The 23,065-nt window shown below is 42.7% G+C and overlaps 1 protein-coding gene across 9 annotated transcripts in view; it reads right to left on the bottom strand.

The window, feature by feature from the left end:
* Positions 1-23,065, bottom strand: part of tbc1d1 (TBC1 (tre-2/USP6, BUB2, cdc16) domain family, member 1) — a 492,368-nt gene that overhangs the window by 169,404 nt on the left and 299,899 nt on the right. For all 9 annotated transcript variants that reach the window (XM_085968553.1, XM_085968539.1, XM_085968523.1 and 6 more), the window contains one exon: positions 3,931-4,116. In XM_085968553.1, coding sequence (XP_085824679.1) covers positions 3,931-4,116 — 186 coding nt within the window. The remainder of the gene's footprint in view (positions 1-3,930; positions 4,117-23,065) is intronic.

Raw genomic sequence — 23,065 nt, 5'->3', positions numbered from 1 at the left:
CTGTTAACTACCTGTTAACAGGCAGTTAATTGGCACTAATCCCCTTCCCACCTCGGGGAGCCGGCTCCCAGCACAGGTCGGGTATCTGCCTCCTTTGAAACTGGCATGGAGGTGGGTTGGGGGTGGGATGGTTTCGCGGCCCCCCCAATTTCGGGATTTTAAACCCCACATGCCTCCAATCCCGCCTCCACGGCCCAATGAAAATCCTGCCCATCATGTTCAAGGTTTAGATAATACCCGGTTATCACAAGGAGAAACCCAGCCCCTTCCATATTTAACAGAGCCATGAACAGGTGGGATCCAGTCAATAGATGCTGCACCCAAATACCAATCCAGGTTTAAAATGTAGATAAAAACAGAAAATGCTGGAAATACTCAGCAGGTCAGGGAGCATCTGTAGAGAGAGAAACAAAGTTAATGTTTCAGGTCGATGACCCTTCGTCAGAACGGAAACGTTAACTCTGTTTCTCTCTCTGCAGATGCTCCCTGACCTGCTGAGTATTTCCAGCATTTTCTGTTTTTATTTCAGATTTCCAGCATCCGCAGTATTTTGCTTTTGTTTAAAATGTAGATGTTGGGTGAGAACATTTTAGATGTGCCATAATAATTTTCATACTCTGTGAAAGATATACCCCAGAATGACTAAAATGCAGTACAAATGGACTCCAGTTAATGGGCGTGTTCCTTTACAGGAAAATTTTAAGTTTAATTTTTTGCCCTCTTCTGTGCTCTATGGTCAATCTCCACACAAAGAGCCATCTCCAATCAAGAGGGCAGGCAGGTGGTTCGCTGGAATCTGGAACAGTACCCATGGATTGGAGGGTAGCTAATGTTACCCCACTATTCAAAAAAGGCGGTAGAGAGAAAACGGGGAATTACAGACCGGTAAGCCTGACATCGGTAGTGGGGAAAATGCTAGAGTCCATTATAAAAGATGTAATAGCAGAGCACTTGGAAAACAGTGACAGGATCGAACAAAGTCAACATGGATTTACAAAAGGTAAATCATGCTTGACTAATCTACTGGAATTTTTTGAGGATGTAACTGGTAAAATAGATAAGGGAGAACCAGTGGATGTGGTGTATTTGGACTTTCAGAAGGCTTTCGATAAGGTCCCGCATAAGAGATTAGCGTGTAAAGTTAAGGCACATGGTATTGGGGGCAAGGTATTGACTTGGATAGAGAACTGGTTGGCAGACAGGAAGCAAAGAGTTGGAATAAACGGGTCTTTTTCCGAGTGGCAGGCAGTGACTAGTGGGGTACCGCAGGGATCGGTCCTTGTACCCCAGCTATTCACAATATAGATTAATGATCTAGACAAGGGAACTAGATGTAATATCTCCAAATTTGCAGACGACAGAAAGCTGGGTGGGCGTGTGTGCTGTGAGGAGGATGCCGAGAAACTCCAGTATGATTTGGACAGGTTGGATGATTGGGCAAAAGCATGGCAGATGCAATATAATGTGGATAAATGTGAGGTTATCCACTTTGGTGGCAAAAACAGGAAGGCAGATTATTATCTGAATGGCAATAGATTGGGAGAAGGGGAAGTGCAACGAGACCTGGGTGTCCTTGTGCACCAGCCGCTGAAGGTAAGCATGGAGGTGCAGCAGGCGGTTAAGAAGGCAAATGGTATGTTGGCCTTCGTAGCGAGAGGGTTTGAGTACAGGAACAAGGATGTCTTGCTGCAGTTGTACAGGGTCTTGGTGAGACCACATCTTGACTATTGTGTGCAGTTTTGGTCGCCTTATCTGAGGAAGGATGTTCTTGCCATGGAAGGAGTTCAGCGAAGATTCACCAGGCTGATACCTGGGATGGCAGGAATGACGTATGAGGAGAGATTGGGATGATTGGGCTTGTACTCGCTGGAGTTTAGATGAATGAGAGGGGATCTCATTGAAACTTATAAAATTCTGAAAGGACTGGACAGACTAGATGCAGGAAGGATGTTCGGGGAGTCCAGAACCAGGGGTCACAGTCTAAGGATAAGGGGTAGGCCATTTAGGACAGAAATGAGGAGGAATTTCTTCACCCAGAGAGTGGTGAACCTGTGGAATTCTCCAGCACAGAAGGCAGTAGAGGCCAATTCATTAAATATATTCAAGAAGGAGTTGGATATATTTATAAAGGCTAAAGGGATCAAGGGGTATGGGGAGAAAGCAAGGACCGGGTACTGAAATTGGATGATCAGCCATGATCGCATTGAATGGCGGAGCAGGCTTGAGGGGCCGAATGGCCTACTCCTGCTCCTATCTTCTATGTTTCTATGTACCAGCTACTAGAAGTGTGCTAAAAGAACGAGGATGCGCTTGGCCTTCCCTCAACATGTCTTCACAGACACAATTGAGATGAATAACTCACCGTGCGAGAGGTGCCATGAAGCCATATCCTTCATTTATTTACATTTAAAGTTTTGCATGAATTTTTGTGCTCAACTAGGAATTTTCTGCTCCCCACTAAAACTTACTAAATTCATCCCCAGTAACATACCTTAAATCAAACTCAAAAAAGTATCCCTTACTGCACCAAGGGGAAATCTTCTCCTTCCCACACCAGCCAGGTTTACCTCTTTGTGATGCTGGTTACTGGAACAGTTTGTAAAAGTGTGACTGACGCAAGGGTCTACCTGCTTTATACCATAAAGTTTCTCTATTACTGTATATAGTTTTTTCCCCTTCTGACTTAGTGTGTTTTTGTAAAAACTAATAGGTATAATGGACACTAACTTTCCTTAATAGCCCACAAACTGAGACTACAGTCAGAGAAAGCAGGTCAGATGCTTTCCTAACAGGGTACGGTAGTATAGTGGTTATACTACTGGACTAGTAATCTAGAGGCATGGAGTAATAATCCGGAGACACGAGTTCAAATCCCACCACGGCAGCTGGGGAATTTAAATTCAATTAAATAAACCTGGAATAAAAAGCTGGTACTGTATCAGTAATAATGAGCAAGAAACTACCAGATTGTCATAAAAACCCATCTGGTTCACTAATGTCCTTTAGCGAACAAAGTCTGGCCTATGCGTGACTCCAGACCCGCCAGCAATGTGGTTGACTCTTAACTGCACTCTGAGATGGCCTAACAAACCACTCAGTTGTATTTAAGAAGGCGGTTCACCATCACCTTCTCGAGGGCAATTAGGGACGGGCAACAAATGCTGGCCTTGCTGGCGACGTCCACATCCTGTGTATTAATTTTAAAAATTGGAAATTAATCAGATTATAGAGGCTGTATTTGTCGGATGAGGCAGAATTCAGCTGTTTCTGGGTAATACAGATGATGGGCATCATTGCTTAAAGGAGTTGGCACAACACATAGAAAGGGACAATAATATGAACTATCTGCAAATTTAAGTTACTGATAACCTTGACTAGTATAATCCAAACTTGATATGGAAGATCTTATTTCAAGTCTTTATTTAAATAATAAAAAATATTTTCAGTTCCATCAAATGATACAAAGGAATGCAGCTCATTTCCCTAATCACATCTCACTATGGCATTATTCAGTCATCCAGACATTAGTCTGGTGCTCACGGCCAGAGCCAAAACTGAAATCTCAATGCTCTTAGCCATTAGTCTTCTGGAATAGAGGTCAGATATAAGCTTAAAGGAGTTGCAAATCTGCTGGAAGAGGCTCTCCTTGCTGGAGTGATTATTGATTCTGTACTCTCTATTCCATCATAACAGTTCACCATGCATGAAGCATGAGTTTCTCCACATTTCTAGATTAGCGAGCCATTTTACCAAAAGAAGGCTGCAATCTAACAGTTAAATGAGTGGACCCCCCCCCCACCAAGAAATATCCTACACCTTAGCACTTCAACTTAAGCCTCGACTACGAACCTTCCTGGTTTCACATACAGAAGTGGTGCATTGCAATGGTTCTGAGACATCAGGAAGAGTAACAATCAAAGCTTCGCTAACCTTGTAGTTTCTGGTTTTCCTTTTCCATTCTCAGGAGCAGTATCTGCTGAAGAATAGCCTTCCTCCATAAATCTCGGAGCTCCGCTGATGTGCGCTTCCTTTCCTCTGCAACTGCCCCCAGGTAACTGTCATTACATGTTGCTGCCAAAGATGTCCTGGAGGTAACCTCTCCTGCATTGGAATGGTCTGTGAAGACAGTAGTTAAAACAATGTTATCTTCTTCCGACATCCTTATATAAACATATACAGCTATGAAAATTTAGCATAACTTCCCAATGGCTCAACTAGTTAAATGTGAACTGAGTTATCTTAGACCATGAAGGTTTCAGGTGTGAACCCCAGTTCGTCCCGAGTTAGCTGATCTTAATCAGGGTGCAACAATTTGCCATAGGACCCTTAGGCTTGAGTGGAAAATGTTCAGCGTCCTAATTCCAACCGGTATCTATTGACACAAAAGCAAAAATACTGCAGATGCTGGAAATCTGAAATAAAAACAGAAAATGCTGGAAACACTCAGCAGGTCAGGCAGCATCTGTGGAGAGTGAAACAGAGTTAACGTTTCAGGTCAAGGACCCTTCATCAGAACTCTGATAGAACCATACCATATCATGAATGAACACTTTTGAGGCAGGTGGAAAATTGGAACGAGTAAAAAAAACGCACTTCCTGAAACAAAAAATAACTTTTTTGAAATCCAGTTAAAAATTGGTAACTTGAGCGCATCTCATGGACTGAACTATTGGGTAGTCCTGAGACTTGCACCCATTTCTAGGGCATTAGGTAACCGTCTCAACTACTAAGCAACCAGCTCTTGGCTTTTTTTTATATCCAAGTTTCAAAGGTAAAGGAGGGACATGCAATGAAAGGCTAGCATAACAAGTACATAATCGTCTCAAAAAAAGTACAGATGCAGAGATGCCCTATTGGATGAAAGCACCAACATGCCTACAGACTAGAAGTTCCCAGATTTAATTCCCAGTCTGTCCTAATTGTCAGATGTCAGCCAGGACAGTAGTTGGGTCACTACAATTGGCCTCAACATCCCTGGAGGAATAGCCATTGTCTGCTGCTCCTAATTGCTGTCAAGTGACCCCTGCTCGAACTATGTGCATATGAATGTCGGGAGAGGTGAGCTCAGCTGTGACAAAACCTTTAGCTTCAATAGCTGCTGACCTTCAACATCTAGGATCGCATGTTGAAGAATGGCCACTTGGGTGAGGTGCAGAGGGCTGCCAACACCGTGGACCCAAACCCTAGCAAGATTCTGCAACTTCAGAGGAAGTGGAAAAAGCTGGGAGGGACAACACATGTAAAAAAAATCTACACATTATGATTAGGATCAGAGTCATACAGGACAGAAGGAGGCCATTCAACCCACCGTGCATGTGCCGGCTCTTTGAAAGAGCTATCCAATTAGTTCCACTCCTCTGCTCTTTCCCCAGAGCCCTGCAAATGTTTCCTTTTCAAGTATATATCCAATTCCCTTTTGAATGTTACTATTGAATCTGCTTCCATCACCCTTTCAGGCAGTGTATTCAGATCATGAATACTCGCTGCGCAAAAAAAATTCTCCTCATCTCCCCTCTGGTTCTTTATCCAACTAGCTTAAATCTGTATCCTCTGGTTACCAGTGAAAACAGTTTCTCATTTATTCTATCAAAACCCTTCATAATTTTGAACACCTCTATTAAATGTCCATTTAACCTTCTCTGTTCTAAGGAGAACAATCCCAGCTTCTCTAGTCTCTCCACATAATTGAAGTTTCTTATCATTCTAGTAAATCCCCACTGCACCCTCTCCAAGGCCTTGACATCCTTCCTAAAGTGTGGTGCCCAGAATTAGACAATACTCCAGCTGAGGCCTTGACAGTGATTTATAAAGGTTTGTCATAACTTCCTTACTTCTGTATGCCTCTATTTATAAAGCCAAGGGTCCCGTATGCTTTTTAACAGCATCAACTTGTCCCGTCATCTTCAAAGATTATTAACAGGTAACCCATGTGTTGCCAGTGTGGAGATACTCTAAAGCATAGTTTCAATTGCTCTACATAGAAGTCAAATCACAAATCATTTTTATATGTCGCAAAAATTAGCTAAACCAGCAACGATGACAACTTGCAAAATGTAGCATCTTTAACATAATAAAGCATCCCAAGGCACTTCACAGGAGACAAAATTGACAGAACCAAAAAAGACATTAGGACAGATGACCAAAAGCTTAGTCAAAGAGGTGGGTTTTAAGGAGGGTCTTAAAGGAGAGAGAGATGGAGAGGTTTAGGGAATGAATTCCAGAATTTAGGGTCTGGACGGCTGAAGGCACTGCCTATGAATGGTGGGGCGAATGAAGGGGGAGATGGACAAGAGGCCAGAGTTGGAGGAATGTAGAGTTCTTGAAGGGTTGTAGGTTTGGAGAAGCTTATAGAGATAGGGATGGCTGAGGCCATGGAGGGAACTGAACATGAGGATAAGAATTTTAAAATGGTGACTTTCGGGGACCGGGAGTCAATGTAGGTCAACATTTCATTTGAGAAGAAATACAATTAAAGTCCTCTAAAGGACTGGCACAGACGCATTCCAAAGATAACAGTGATATTATACTGAACTTTAGAGTTAATTCTAATTTTAAAGTGAGCTGTCAAGATGAAGCCAAATGAGTATCAAACTATATCATTTGTGGGAGTTTGTACAAGGGGTGGATGCCTTATGTCAGGCCTCTATTACTGAGGGATATAAACAATGGATGTTCTATCAGTCTTATAAATGGATTCTACTGTGGTTGTAGAATGGATATTAAATGCAGAGTCCAGAGAAAAGTTTTAAATCTCAAGTCCAAATAAAACTGGAAATCCAGGAATACACAGCCTAACTTGCTTAGTTGTTCTTTTTTTTAAGGTTCTTGCATTTGAGAATCATCGCTATAATCGTCAAATAAAAACCAAACAACCCACATTACAGCGACTTTATTACTGAGAGCTCTCAGCTTCCAAGTCATACACCACACAGTTTTAGTTGCTGTGACACATACGCTCATCACAATGCTTGCTCCTTAGCAGAAAACTGAAGTTAATTACATTATTTTAAATAAATATTTTTCATGTTACAGCTTGTATGTGAAGGGTTGGACTATTACAACTGTTAAAAAGGAATCAAAAGATTGCACTTTTGATTTTAAATGGGTATACCCAGTTTGGTATTACAGATAGCATGCAATCTACCCCTTCTCAACCCAATTTAAATTGTTCCTGAAAGAATAATTCTTTACCTAAAAATGAATATGTAAATCACTGCTTCCCATGTAAACTGGTGCCGAGTGAAACTGGCAGAAGTTGCCCACAATTAACCAAGTCACTCCCACACAGGAATAGCCAGCTGTACTGATTCATCAGAGCAGAGATGATAAAACGATGCATAAAATCCAGTGCAAAGCTACAAACAAGTGAAAGTTGGAAGTTGAATTTAAAACAAGCAAATTAAAATACAATTGTCTTTCTGCAGAACAGTCTTTCCTCTCTGAGTAGTTATCCTGTAACATTATCCAGTCAGAATATTTTGATCTACTGACTATGGTATTGAAACCATAGACCAGTTACACAACCTCATTATTCACAGGGTCAAGATGGCTATTCAATCATTTTTGCTAATTCAACATTGGACATTAACACTATAGTCAAACACACAGATTAGTATATTAGCAACCCTGAAAGAATCACTGAAGCTTATAGAATTCTGGGCTTGGTTTCTACAAAGCTGACAACAGTGCCACCAGTAGCAGATGGCATCAGGCATAATCCAAACCCACCAACATTTCATAATGGGCCATAATTTGCGGCCCCTACGGGTGCGTACTAAATGTGCACGCGCCCGTAGGGGCCTCGCAAGTTCCGGGTTTAAGCATGCGCTGCGCATGCGCTAAATCCCGGATCTTGCGATCGGTCAAGAATTTTCTTGACAGATCCTCTGCACCCCCGGGAAAAGGGCATCCGCGTTTGCCCAACATCTACCCAGCGAATGCCCGTGAAATTCTTACGCCTGGAAGCAGGCGTAAGGCCTACTTTTACCAGCGTAAGAGTTTTGAAAAACAGAAAAATATTTTTTTCAATTTATACATTTAACAACCTGTGAAATAAGGGAAGTTTATTTTTAGCCCCTTTAAAACATGTAAATTTATTTTTCAAAAAATAAAATTTTTGTTTTAAATATTTAATTAAATGCCATTTTAATTAACTTTAAAATGTGAGATTTTTTTTCATTTATTTGAAGTGTAGAGGTTTTTTGGGGGTATTCCCAAGAACCTCCATAAGCATGAATGGGGATTCGCTTCTGTCATTCATTGGGCCAGCCCGCGCGATCCCGAGGTGCTCGCGAACCGCCTGCGCCCCTGGAATACGTGGGCCTCTGCGTATATCTACGTATAGAGGCCCAGGAGCGCGAGTCTCCGTGGATTCCAAGGCAGAAGGTAAGTTTGTAGATTTTTTGCTGGTCGGAGGCATCTGCCCGTGGGAAGCCTCCGACCGCAAATTCAGGCCCTATGTTGGTAACTTTATTTCTAATTTGTGCATTACTTACCAAGTGCCTCAGAATTCTCACAAAATCAGTAATACTGAGAAATGTTTGGCTAATAGATACATAAGTCAGTATATCAAATATATTGGTGGCTATGGGTGTCATGTAAACTAGACTATGGTAGAGTGTCAGCTGTGACTCAGTTGGTAGCACACTCGCCTCTGAATCATAAAGTTGTGGGTTCAAATCCCACTCCAGGGACATGAGCACATAAAAAAGCTAGGTTGACACTCCAGTCAGTACTGAGGGAGTGCTGCACTATCAGAGGTGCTGTCTTTTGGCTGAGACATTAAACTGAGGCCCTGTCTGCTCTCTCAGGTGGATGTAAAAGATCCCATGGCACTATTTCGAAGAAGAGCAGGGGAGTTATCACTGATATCCTGGCCAATATTTATCCCTCAACCAACATAACAAAAACAGATTATCTGGTCATTATCACATTGCTGTTTGTGGGACCTTGCTGTGTGCAAATTGGGTGCCGAGTTTCCCACATTACAACAGTGACTCCACTTCAAAAATACTTCATTGGCTGTAAAGCACTTTGAGATGTCCAGTGGTCGTGAAAGGTGCTATATAAATGCAAATCTTTCTTTCTTTTAGAACTTTAATGCTGATGTTAAATTATTACAAAAGCTCTCACGAAGAGTTTTTTGGCATTAAGTGTAACTACACATTGCTTCTTAGTTGTTCAAATCATAACAAGCATCCCAAGTAGGATCACTCCAGTTGCTACATTAAAGTATATGATTATCTCCTTTACTTGATTATTTGTATTCAGGTTGAAACAGAATGAAGAACTAGCATTAAATCCAGTTTCGATTAAGGCTTGTTTTGGATCAATTCGCTACAATACTTAAAATATTCCCAGTTTTCCCCGTTAATTTGATGAACTAATGGAGAGGGTTGATGAGGGTAGTGCGGTTGATGTTGTGTATATGGACTTTCAAAAGGCATTTGGCAAAGTACCACATAATAGATTTGTTAGCAAAATTGAAGCCCATGGGATTAAAGGGACAGTGACAGCATGGATATAAAATTAGCTAAGGGACAGAAAGCCGAGAGTAATGGTGAACAGTTGTTTTTCCAGATTGGAGGGAAGTATACAGTGGTGCTCCCCAGGGGTCAGTATTAAGACCACTGCTCTTTCTGATATATATTAATGACATGGACTTGGCTATACAGGGCATAATTTCAAAGTTTGTAGATGACACGAAACTTGGAAATGTAGTAAACAATAAAGAGGATAGTAACAGACTTCAGGAGGACATAGTGAAACTGGTGAAATGAGCAGACACATGGCAGATGAAATTTAATGCAGAAAAGTGTGAAGCCATACATTTTGGTAGGAAGAATGAGGAGAAGCAATATAAACTAAATTATTCAATTTTAAAGGGAGTGCAGGAACAGAGAGACCCGGGGGGGTGTATGTACACAAATCTTTGAAGGTGGAGGGACAAGTTGAGAAGGCTGTTAAAAAAGCATTTGGGATCCTTGGCTTTATTAATTGAGGAACAGAGTACAAAAGCAAGGAAGTTGTGTTAAAGCTTTATAAAACACTGGTTGGTCTCAGCTGGAGTATTGTGTTGAATTATGGGCACCACACTTTATATTTCCTCTGACCAGGCAACATCTGAGCTGTACACTCTGTATTGCCTCAACATTTTTCCTACAGTATAGAGCCCAGAACTTCACACAATACTCCAACTGCAGTACTACTAACGTTTTATATAGATTTGCCATCTTGATCTTTATATTCTATACCTCTTGCCATAAAACCCAGTTAGCTTTTATTTTAAATGGCTTTGTCCACTTGAGGTGGTGTTTTTAGGAACCTGAATCTCCAAATCCCTCAGCTCTTCCATATCACCTAGCTTTTCCTCAAATATAGATATTATTTAAAAAAAACAAAATGGAATACCTCACATTTACTGACATTAAATTCCATCTGCCTTTCGTTTTTGCCCATTCACTATCGCATTGCAGCTTCCTTTAGTCGTCAGAATTATTTATTGTTCCTCCTATTTTCATATTGTCAGCACATTTGGACACTGCCTCTAGCGCTAACTTTCTACTAAACTTTCATGGTGGATAGAATGCAAAAGAGCTACAGAGCCAAAACAAATGTAGAATGTAACCTTTGATAATATTTATTAAATTGAAATGGTGAGGTGCGGGGGGTGAAACCACAATCAATAAGGAAGGACCATTATCGCTCTGGCTTGTGCAGATGCCATGTAATTCAGAATTCAGCAGACTTTTTATACGGCCATCCGTTTACTATCTAGGAATAAAATACAATAGATAGTTCTCAATGTTCACAAAGACACAGATTAATTAAAAGCCATTTGGAAACAATCCCAAAACCATATCTTGAAGATAATCCCAAGTGTGTATGGGGCTAAAGATCTCCAGCACATATTTAGAAATAGGAAGTGCAAAGATAACACCGTTATATTTTAAGGAAAGAGAAATATTTTGTATGTGCTGAATAAAATTGCCTAAAAACTGTAAGTATTAATGGCCCTGTACTCCTACATTATTTTTTTATTTGAGAAAGTGGCACCAAGAACACTAACAATTATATTATTCAAATTATGCAACTGCCACAATGTAGGACGTGTGTGTGTATATTGGTAAAAACTACAAACTGATGGGAGTGCAATATTTGCCTCATTTAACCAAAAAAATACATTCATCAAAATTTATTTTACATTATAAAATGTTTTTAAAGATTAGGTCAAGATAGCAGGCCTACCTATATTTCCACTTACAGCATGGTTTGATTGGTAAAGTTTCACACCTCTTTAGTATGGTTTAAATGAAATGCATAAGAACAATTTGTGCAAATGGGAACTTCAGCAATGTTCAAAAGCAATTCAGCCATCAACAGTTAAACACAAAAGAACTTCACACTTTATTGGGAGGTTCTGCTGAATTGCAACTGGCAGGTGAAAGGGTTAACAACCACAGAAAACACAGCCCTCTTCGCTGCCATGCACGCCCTTGAACCACAACCTTGAACGACATTGGGTTTATACTTCACAAGAAATACTTCAATTTAAAAAAGATGCCAAATGGAGACAACTTCAGAACTTGCCCATATCACATAATAGTTTTAGTAAAACAAACTACCAGCCACTAGATATACCCAGTATTTCTTTACATTGACCATTTTGATGAACCCTTTTAGACATGGCAACAGACCAGGTATATATTTGGATTGCATTAATTGTAGACCAATCAGAAAAATACAAATGTAATTACAGCAATTTGTCTTTGTACTGAAATGTTGAGCCAATGTGGCTGGAAAGACTGAACAGCTCCCAAAATAGACCATGTGCAACAAAAAATATCAACTATAATTTTATTTTAATTTAATTAAGTGCATCCCATTTCATTTGTTATACGATTACACCACTTAACCAATTTGGTGAATGAAGAGGGTACAGTCCTACTTCCTTTTGGTTTCAGTGGGGTGGGGTGGGGTAGAGAACAAAAAAACATTTTATATGAAAAATAAACATGCATATAAAAATGTTGTGTTTTTATTCTTAATTGGCATGCTTCTCAATTATTTTGTCCTTTTTTGTCGTCACTAAGTTACAAATTCTATTGATGAATATTTTCCAGTTCAATTTCCATTGTCATAGAGTCATAGAAGCAGAGAGTCATAACGGCACAGAAGGAGGCCAATCAGCCCATCGAGTCTGTGCCGGCTCTCTGCAGAGCAATCGAGTAAGTCCCATTCCCCCTTTCTATCCCTATAGCCCTGCAAGTTTATTTCCCTCAAGTGCCTATTCAGTCTCCCCTTGAAAACACCGAGTGTGTCCGCTTCCACCACTTCCATCGACAGCAAGTTCCAGGTCCTCAACACTCGCTGTGTAAAAAAGCTTTTCCTCACATGCCCCCTGTATCTCTTGCCCAAAACCTTAAATCTGTATCCCCTAGTCCTTGTGCCATCAACTAGTGGGAACAGCCTTTCCGCATCTAGCCTATCAAGAGAACATAAGAAATAGGAGCAGGAGTAGGCCATTTGGTCCCTCGAGCCTGCTCCGCCACTTAATGGGATCATGGCTGATCTGACCTTGGGCTCAGCTCCATTTCCCTGCCATAACCCATCACGTCCTTATTGTTCAAAAATCTGACTATCTCCACCTTAAATATATTCAATGACCCAGCCTCCACAGCTCTCTGGGGCAGAGAATTCCACAGATTTACGACCCTCAGAGAAGAAATTCCCCCTCATCTGTTTTAAATGGGCGACCCCTTATTCTGAAACTATGCCGCCTAATTCTAGATTCCCCCATGAGGGGAAACACCTTCTCTGCATCTACCTTATCGAGCCCCCTCAGTATCTTATATGTTTCAATAAGATCCCCTCTCATTCTTCTAAACTCCAATGAGTATAGGCCCAATCTGCTCAACCTTTCTTCATAAGTCAACCCCTTCATCTCAAGAATCAACCTCATGAACCTTCTCTGACCTGCCTCCAATGCAAGTATATCCTTCCTTAAATATTCAAACCTGTCATAACCTTGTACACCTCGATCAAATCACCCCTCAACCTCCTTTGCTCTAATGTGCTCTGCTTTAGCAGGTTTGTTAAATTCAGGTCTGCTATTTTAATTGTGTTATAATAAGACACAAATTAACCAAAAATACAGCAAACACTGTGCTACAGCTGAAATGAACCTCTCCCCGGGCAGGATTCATTTATCCTATCTGAAGATCAGACAATAGAATTGAATTCAGGAGTCTTCTGATGTAGTTCAGAGAGGAGAGTACGCCAGTTACATCTTATAATTCCAGTTATGCTGAAGTGGAAGTTTTGTGTTGTGCAGTAAGGTATATAGAGACATGGATGGAATTTGAAACAGCCCAAAAACCATTCAGCTTTTGAAACATAACTGCCGTAAGACCATGGCAGAAACATATTACTGTGGAGCCTTGTTCAACATTTCCAAGTTCGACTGCAACAAGAGCCAAATGACTGAACATCTTTAATTGATTTTGATGCAGTCGATAAAGCAACAATTCTGTCACAATCCGACTGTGAGGCAGTAACCACATTTAGAAAAATAACAATTTGCATTTATATTGCACCTTTAACTTAGAAAAACATCCCAAAGCTCCTCACAGAGGTATAATGAAAAAACGGATGCCGTACCAAAGGAGGAGCTGTTAGGAGGGGCGACCAGGAGCATGGTCAAAAAGGTGGGTTGAAGGAGTGTCTTAAAAGAGAAGAGGAAGTTGGTGAGTGAGAAGGGTTTAGTGTGGGAATTCCAGAGCACAGAACCTAGATGGCTGAAGGCCAACCATCAATAAGGGGGGTGAAGCGATGGAGGGGATGCACAAGGCCAGAATCTGAGGAACAGATTTTGGGTGGAGGAGGGGTGGGCTGCAGGGCCTGGGGAGGTCAAAGAGATAGGGAGGGGTGAGGCCATTTGAGTACCAGCAGCCAATGCAGGTCAGCAAGGACAGGAGTGATGGGTAAGGGGGACTCGGTGAGGCATAGGATACAAGCAGCAGGGTTTTGTTTGAGCTGAAGTTTACAAAGGGTGGAGGGTGGGAGGCTGGTCAGTAGCACACTTGAATAGTTAAGTCTGGAGGTGGCAAAGACATGGCTGAGAGTACAGCAGCAGATGAGCTGAGGTAGGGGCAGAGGCAGCTGATGTTATGGAGGTGGAAGTAGGCAGTCTTTGTGATGGAGAGGATACAAGGGTCAGAAGCTCAGCATGGAACCTGGAATAATGCTTCCTATATTACAGTTGAACCTGAGCATATTGCATTATGAGCATCAGGTTGTAAGATGAATGATAAACTGCTTTGTCCAAGAGATGGCAAATGAGAGGCTGTCAGCTTCTTGAAAATGAACTGGAATGGACACTTTTTAAAAGTGTAATTAAGAAATGAAGTCAGAACACTGCGATTGAGCACTCAGGTATAGAGGAATATCACAGTGTTGCTTATGGACTAAACAATGGGTGGTTAGCACTCAGATTTTCACTGGAAACAAGTATTAATTATAAATGATAAATCATTTTAACTGTTGGATTCCCCGCACACACTTTAAAACCATTTTCGTCACAGCAGAGTTCATTGAAGCCTATCATTGTTTCACTATATTTCTATAATTTGTATACCAGTTTTCAAAACATGTCGTTCGTTCAGCAAAAATAAATCTAGCAGAATACTTTTCTGTAAGATGCATTCCTCCTCAGAATACACTCTGAAGCCCACACTCCCTCACAGAGACACTCGATGTCACACGCTCCCATGAAAGGGTTTCTATTTCCTGCAATTCCATGCTGGAATCCCTCCAATCAGGTTTCTGCCCTTGCCACAGTACTGAAATGCTCTCATCAAAGTCACAAATGACATCCTTTGTGACTGTGACAAGGGTGAACTATCCCTCCTCATCCTTCTTAACTTGTCTGCAGCCTTTGACACGGTTGACCACTCCATCCTTCTCCAATGCCTCGCCACCGTCGTCCAGCTGGGTGGGACTGCAGTCGCCTGGTTCCGTTCTTATCTATCTAATTGTAACCAGTGAATCACCTGCAACGGCTTCTCTTCCCGCTCCTGCATCGTTACCTCTGGCGTTCTCCAAGAATCTATCCTTGGCCCCCTCCTATTTCTCATCTACATGTTCCCCCTTGAGAACATCATCCAAAAACACAGTGTCAGTTTCCACATGTATGCTGACTACACCCAGCTCTACCTCACTACCTCTTCTCTTGACCCCTCCACAGTGTCTAAATTGTCAGACTGCTTGTCCAACATACAGTTCTGGATGAGCAAAAATTCTTTCCAATTAAATATTGGGAAAACCGAAGTCATTGTTTTCGGTCCCTGCCACAAACTCCGTTCCCTAGCTACTGACTCCATCCCTCTCCCTAACATCTGTCTGAGGCTGAACCACACTGTTCGCAACCTTGGTGTCATATTTGACCCTGAAATGAGCTTTCGACCACATATCCGCAGCATAACAAAGACCGCCTACTTCCACCTCCGTAACATCGCCCATCTCCGCCCTTGCCTCAGCTCATCCACTGCTGAAACCCTCATCCATGTCTTTGTTACCTCTAGACTTGACTATTCCAGCGCACTCCTGGCTGGCCTCCCACATTCCACCCTACGTAAACTTGAGGTCATCCAAAACTCGGCTGCCCGTGTCCTAACTCGCACCAAGTCCCGTTCGCCCATCACACCTGTGCTCACTCATCTACACTGGCTCCTGGTTAAGCAGCAACTCAATTTCAAAATTCTCATCCTTGTTTTCAAATCCCTCCATGGCCTTGTCCCTCCCTATCTCTGTAATCTCCTTCAGCCCCACAACCCCCAGAGATATCTGCGCTCCTCTAATTCTTCCCTCTTGAGAATCTCTGATTATAATCGCTCAACCTTTGGTGGTCGTGACTTCTGTTGTCCAGGCCCTAAGCTCTGGAATTCCCTGCCTAAACCTGTCCGCCTCGCTACCTCTCTTTCCTCCTTTAAGACGCTCCTTAAAACCTACCTCTTTGACCAAGCTTTTGGTCACCTGCCCTAACTTATCCTTATGTGGATTGGTGTAAAATTTTTTGTCTTAAAATATTCCTGTGAAGCGCCTTGGGACGTTTTACTATGTTAAAGGCACTATATAAATACAAGTTGTGGTTGTTGTTGTTATTTCATTCACTCAGATGCTCAAATTATAAAATTTTTCAATTTTATGTTTCACTCAAACTTTCCAAATTCTTCCACAGAACTTCCAGGTGAGCAACAAAACCAACTGAGGCAAAATAATAACAAACAGTGTTAGAGCACAGAGCAGGACACAAGAGAACATAAGAAGATAAGAAATAGGCAGATGAGCATAGGGCACAGATACACATGTATGATATCACAGCTATTACTGAAACATGGCTGAAAGGGTAGGAATGGCAGCTCAACATTCCTGGTTACAGGGTTTTCAGATGAGATAGAGGGAGATAAAAAAAGGGTCGCAATTTTGGTTAAAGAAACAATTACAGCTGTGAGGAGGGATGATATGTTAGAAGAATCATCAAATAAGAACATAAGAAATAGGAGCAGGAGTAGGCCATTTGGCCCCTCGAGCCTGCTCCGCCATTTAATAAGATCATAGCTAATCTTCTACCTCAACTTCACTTTCCTGCACTATCCTCATATCCCTTGATTCCCTTAATATTCAAAAATCTATCGATCTCTGTCTTGAATATACCCAATGACTGAGCCTCCACAGCCCTCTGGGGTAGAGAATTCCAAAGATTCACCACCCTCTGTGTGAAGAAATTTCTCCTCATCTCAGTCCTAAATGGCCAACCCCTTATTCTGAGACTGTGAGCCCTGGTTCTAGACTCCCCAGCCAGGGGAAACATCCTCCCTGCATCTACCCTGTCAAGCCCTGTAAGAATTTTGTATGTTTCAATGGGATCACCTCTCATTCTTCTAAACTCCAGAGAAAGTCCCCCATGATCACTGTATTACCCTTGTTACATGCGCCTCTAATTTCCTGAGTTATACTCCGCCCTACATTACAACTACTGTTTGGGGGCCTATAAACAACTCCCACCAATGTTTTCTGCCCCTTGCTGTTTCTTAGCTCCACCCAAACTGATTCTACTTGATTTTTGGAGCCAAGATCCTTTCTCTCTACTGTCTTTACCCCATCCTTTATTATCCCTCCTCCTTTTCCATTTTGCCTATCTCTTCTAATAGTTAAGTATCCTGGAATATTTAGTTCCCAACCTTGGCCACTTTGCAACCACGGGGGTGATTTTATGAGCCCTGAGGAGGCTGATTTGGAGGTGGGAAAGGTGAGAAAAATGAGTGCGGGTTCAGAACCCGCCTCCACGGGATTTTGCCAGTGCCGGTTTTGCAGGGCGGGAAACGGTCCTGCCTCCAGCTGGCCAGAGAGGTTGTTAAGAGGCTTAAATGCTCGCTAAGGGCCTCTCTAAGCTTATTTTGAGAAGCCCTCGTTATATTTCGACCATTCCAGTGTGTTCCATGACCCTCCTAAACCACGCCAGCTAAATCTAGTGGGTTGACAAATGGGTGGTTTCATCACAGCTGCAGGTCCAACATTAAATCAGAGATTTCATCAGGGATTAGTTGCAGGTGGCAGAACTTTGCTTTAAAAGGCCTTTGAGCACTTTTAGCAGGCCTTCTGAAGTCGGAGATGCTGCAGCTTGAATCTATCAACTGTGGGATCTCCTTGGAAGACCCTCTCCTCGCTTGCAATGAGCGCTTCCCCAACGGAGGCATCTGCCAGCAGCATGGGAACCATTCATTTCCTTTCACCATGGACCTCAGATTCGGATGAGGAGCATCCACGGCATCAGCAGAACCAGGCAGATCAGCAGCAGGAGCCCCAATCTCCTGCTCAGCCACCTGATGCTGCACAGGGCAGAAGGCGCCAGCGCATCAAGGCACCTCGCCGCAGGAGATACCCCCGACAGAGGGTTTACAGACAGAGGATGTGCTACCTCAACATGAGTGAGCAGCAGTGCCAAAGGAGGCTGAGACTTTCGCGAGAGGTTGCCCGAGAGATCTGTGGACTGCTGCAGCAAGACCTGGTGCCCAGAGGAACGGGTGGATACCCCTTACTAGTGGCTGTCAAAGTCACCACCGCACTCAACTTCTTTGCCTCAGGCTCCTTCCAGGGATCATCAGCAGATATCAGCGGCATCACCCACAGTTGCATCACGCAGTCCCAAAACACTAATTGACCAAGAGCAACCCACACCTCTGAAATCAAATAGCCAATCAGGGGAAAATCACAATTTTTTCAAAACTATCAGTGCAGGTGGGTTTCGAACCCACCCAAACCGAAACCCGCCTCCTACGTCTCCGTTATGGCTATTAGGTCAAACCTGTTCATTTCTATCTGCGCTATTAATTGATCTATTTTGTTGCGAATGCTTCGTGCTTTCAGATATAGTGCCTTTAGCTTTGATTTATTTATATATTTTCCTGATTTCACATTAGTCACTGATGCCTTATCACCTTTGTCACTCTCTCTGTCCCTTCCTGACCCACACTGTTTATTTTTACCCAAAACTCTACTCTGCTCTAGACCCTTGACATTTTTCTCATTGCTTTTAAATTTACTCTTTCCTGAATGCTCCCACCAGCCCCCACCCCCCTCATTAGTTTAAAGTCCTGTCTACTGCCCTAGTTATTCGGTTCGCCAGGACACTGGTTCCAGCCCGGTTTAAGTGGAGCTTGTCCCAGCGTAACAGATCCCTCTTTCCCCAGTACTGGTGCCAGTGTCCCATGAACTGAAACCCCTTCCTCCTACACCTCTAATCTGTTTGTCCCTATGCCAATTTGCACATGGCTCAGGTAACCATCCAGAGATTATTACTGTAGTGTATGTACCTTTAAGAGAGAACTACTTTTACAGTTCCTGTATACTGTAGTACCGGCAGTGACCACACCTGTATATAAGCCTTGAGCATGCCTCTGTACCCCAGTCTTGAGACTACCCTACTCCAGTAAATACCTGTTGATTGTTAAGTTACAGCATCCGTGTGGTTATTGAAAAACATCATACTCTCAGAATCACGGATCTAACAATTACCTTTGAGGTTCTGCTTTTTAATTTGAATCCTAGCTCCTCAAACTCCCTCAGCAGAATCTCATTCCTAGTTCTACCTATGTCGTTGGTTCCTACATGGACCATGACAACTGGATCCTCTCCAAGTTCTTCTCCAGCCGCAAGGAGATGTCTTTAACCCTGGCACCCAGCAGGCAACACAACCTTTGGAACTCTCTGTTGCGGCTGCAGAGAACAGTATCTATCCCCAACTATGCTGTCGCCTACCACAACTACATTGCCTTTCACTTCCCCCACTTGAATGGCCTCCTGCACCGTCAAAAACTTACAAGCCCCAGAATCATTTATGTTGGTTTGCTGAGCTCTTTCAAGCATATTCATTTCCTTTTTAAAGTACAGTTCCAAAATTGCACAATATATTCTAAATGTGCCCTTACCAATCAATTCCACATTGTATTAAATGAAGTAACTATGACAAAAAACGCAGGGGACGATTTTCAACCGCCGCTCGCCTGTTTCTTGCCTGAAAAATGGGTAGAGAAAACTAAGCTTACCAGAGGCAATTTTCAGTCTGGTCTGTAAATGGGTGCCCAAAACTGGCATGAGGCTGTTTAAATACAGAAATCAGGATCCGAGTCCAGCTGTAGGACCCCAATTATAATTTTCAGCTACAAATAGGTGGCAGCATGTAGGTAAGGAAGAGGAAGGACTCAAGGATGGATTCCTGGAGAACCCTAGAGATAGCAGTGCAGGGGAAGAAATAGAATCCGTTGCTTTATTTTTAGTTGCTCACAGGATAAGAGTGACACTGATGAGACTGTGTTTCTTGCTCATCCTTGTTTGTGATTGCTAGAGACTCAACCATAGTGTGCACTAGAGTCGCATGTAGATCAGAATGGCCAAGAGTAGGAGGTTCCTTCCTTGAAGAACATTTGTGAACCAATTGTGTTTTTCTGACAATTGTGGTCATTTTTTTCCTGATGCCAGCCTACAAATTACAAGATTTGTTGAATTAAATTTCACAACTTGCCATGCTGGGATTTAAACTCAACTTCTGGATTGCAAATCAGTACTACAACCACTGCAGTATTGTATCCAATATTGGAGCTGCATGGACTGCATTGTGATCGGTAAAAAAATAATTTGAAAGAAAGACTTGCATTTATATAGCGCCTTTCACGACCATCGGATGTCTCAAAGCGCTTTACAGCCAATGAAGTACTTTTGGACTGTAGTCACTGTTGTAATGTGGGAAACGCAGCATCCAATTTGCGCACAGCAAGCTCCCACAAACAGCAATGTGATAATGACCAGATAATCGTTTTTTGTTATGTTGATTGAGGGACAAATACTGGTTAAATATAATGTTCAAAAGCATTTCTCAATCAATAAATTACTTTTTGTTTTAAAGTGTAGCCACAGTTGCTATGTAGACAAACACAGAAGCCAATTTGTGCACAGCAAGGTCCCACAAACAACTGTTGATATATTTTGGCAGTGTTGGTTGAGAAACAAATGTTGGCAGGAGAACTCCCTCACTGTGATATCATCTGCAAGCATGGGGTTAGCTTCCATTTATATGATGATGACACCCAAATTTAACTTCTCTGCCACTTTCCTTGGCCCCATGGCCACCTCTACTAACAGACTGTCATACACACTCTTTTCTAGGTACAAGGGGGTAGAATTTCTGCTGGAGTTCTCCCGAACTCCTGCCATAACTTTGAAGTAAGATTGGTGGACTCTCTGGAGAAACCGCATAAACAGCTGTTTACGTTATTTCTCTGGGGCTTTTGATGTTCTAACGTTTCCTACATTACAACAGTGACTACACTTCAAAAAAGTACTTCATTAGCTATAGAGTGCTTTGGGATATCTGGTGATCGTGAAAGGCGTTACATAAATGCAAGTCTTGCTTTCTTTCTTTCTTCACCAATTCCTCTAATGGCCCCTTATTCCCACCTTCCATTAGCTCTAAACTTTCCATGACTTTGTCCCACCCTACCTTTTGCAAACTCCTCCAGTCTCACCTCCCTTCAGGGGGTTGGAGTATAAAAGTAGGGAAGTCCTGCTACAACTGTACAGGGTATTGGTGAGACCACACCTTGAGTACTGTGTACAGTTTTGGTCTCCTTATTTAAGGAAGGATTCTTCTTCTTAGGCAGTCCCTCGGAACTGAGGACGACTTGCTTCCTCATTAAAAATGAGTTCTCAGGTGACTGATGAGTCCAAATGCGGGACCTACAGTCTCGGTTACAGGTGGGGCAGACGGTGGTTGAAGGGGCGGGTGGGTGGGGTGCTTGGGTTGATTTGTGCTCCTTGAACTTGGCTTCCGCTTGCTCCCAGCGAAGAGACTCGAGGTGTTCAGCGCCTTCCCGGATGCTTCTCCTCCACTTTGTGCGGTCTTGGGCCAGGGATTCCCAGGTGTCAGTGGGGATGTTGCACTTTTTCAAGGAGGCTTTGAAGGTGTCCTTGAAGCGTTTCCTCTGCCCACCTGGGGTTCTCTTGTCGTGCCGAAGCTCCGAGTAGAGTGCTTGTTTTGGAAGTCTCGTATCAGGGGCACGCAGACAATGTGACCCGTCCATTGGAGCTGATCGAGCGTGGGCAAAGCTTCGATGCTGGGGAAGTTGGCCTGAGCGTGAACACTGACGTTGGTGCGCCTATCCTGCCAATGGATTTGCAGGATCTTGCGAAGGCAGCGTTGGTGGTGCCTCTCCAGTGCTTTGAGGTGCCTGCTGTACTTGTATTGGAGGCAGTTCAGAGACGATTCACACAGTTGCTTCATGAGATGAGGGGGTTGACTTATGAAGAAAGGTTGAGCAGGTTGGGCCTATACTCATTGGAATTTAGAAGAATGAGAGGTGATCTTATTGAAACATATAAGATACTGAGGGGGCTCGACAAGGTAGATTAAGAGAGGATGTTTCCCCTCGTAGGGAAATCTAGAACTCGGGGGCATAGTTTCAGAATAAAGGGTCGCCCTTTTAGAACTGAGATGAGGAGGAATTTCTTCTCTCAGAGGGTCGTAAATCTGTGGAGTTCTCTGCCCCAGAGAGCCGTGGAGGCTGGGTCATTAAATACATTTAAGGTGGAGATAGACAAATTTTTGCAAGATAAGGGAGTGAAGGGTTATGGGGAGCGGGCGGCAAAGTGGCTTTGAGCCCAAGATCTGCCATGATCTTATTGAATGGTGGAGCAGGCTCGAGGGGCCAAGCGGCCTATTCCTACTCCTATTTCTTATGTTCTTATGTCCTACAATCCTCTGACTTTGGCCTTCTGTGAATCCCCCTCCCTGTTCCCCACCATTGGTAGGAGGCTCGAATCTCTGGATCTTCCTCCCTAAACCTCTCCACCTTTAAAAGCCTTCTCAAAACAAATCTTACTGACCCAACTTTGGGTCACCTCTCCTAATTTTTGTACTTTGGCTTGGTGTCTGTTACTTTATCCCTTTTATCTTTTTTTTCCTGCCCCTGCTGTAAAGCATCTTGGGGTGTTTCCTTTTTAAAGGTGCCACAGAAATGCAAGTTGTTGTTATCCAATCCAGCAACAAAAGAAGGGTTTGTAGTTCACCCTAGGGAGTGAGGGCTTGATTATGGGAGCAGATGTTTTGTACTGGTCACAAGAAAAAAAGTATTTGAAGTGAGCTCAAATTGCAACCACAAAAGTGGAGACTTATAACCAATTGATACTAAGGTGCGCCCCAGTACTTGATTAGCAGTGTTAAAAGTATTCAGTCAATATGAAGCTGTTAACAAATGATCAAGAAGTCATGCCCAAAATATTTTCAACCTTTGCCAATGTTTCATATTTCTTGTTCTAACATGCACAATGTCACTGCATTTTTATGTAATCATTTTCTTTCACAATGGCTTCACTGTGGCTCATAAAAGACCCTGCCACCTATGATTTGCAAGTTGTTCTTCTAAAATCTACCCCTGCAGAGTTTCTGAAGCCAAGGATTAGCAATTCTGCTGCTTGCAGTAATCTGTTTTCTGGATTTAATGTAGTCTCATGC

The sequence above is a fragment of the Somniosus microcephalus genome, chromosome 2 (genome assembly GCF_052327205.1).
Source record: "Somniosus microcephalus isolate GS21.2 chromosome 2, FLI_Smic_1.0, whole genome shotgun sequence".
NCBI lineage: Eukaryota > Metazoa > Chordata > Chondrichthyes > Squaliformes > Somniosidae > Somniosus > Somniosus microcephalus.
The sequence above is the reverse complement of the archived record's forward strand: the minus strand, read 5'-3'. Positions and strand labels throughout refer to the sequence as shown.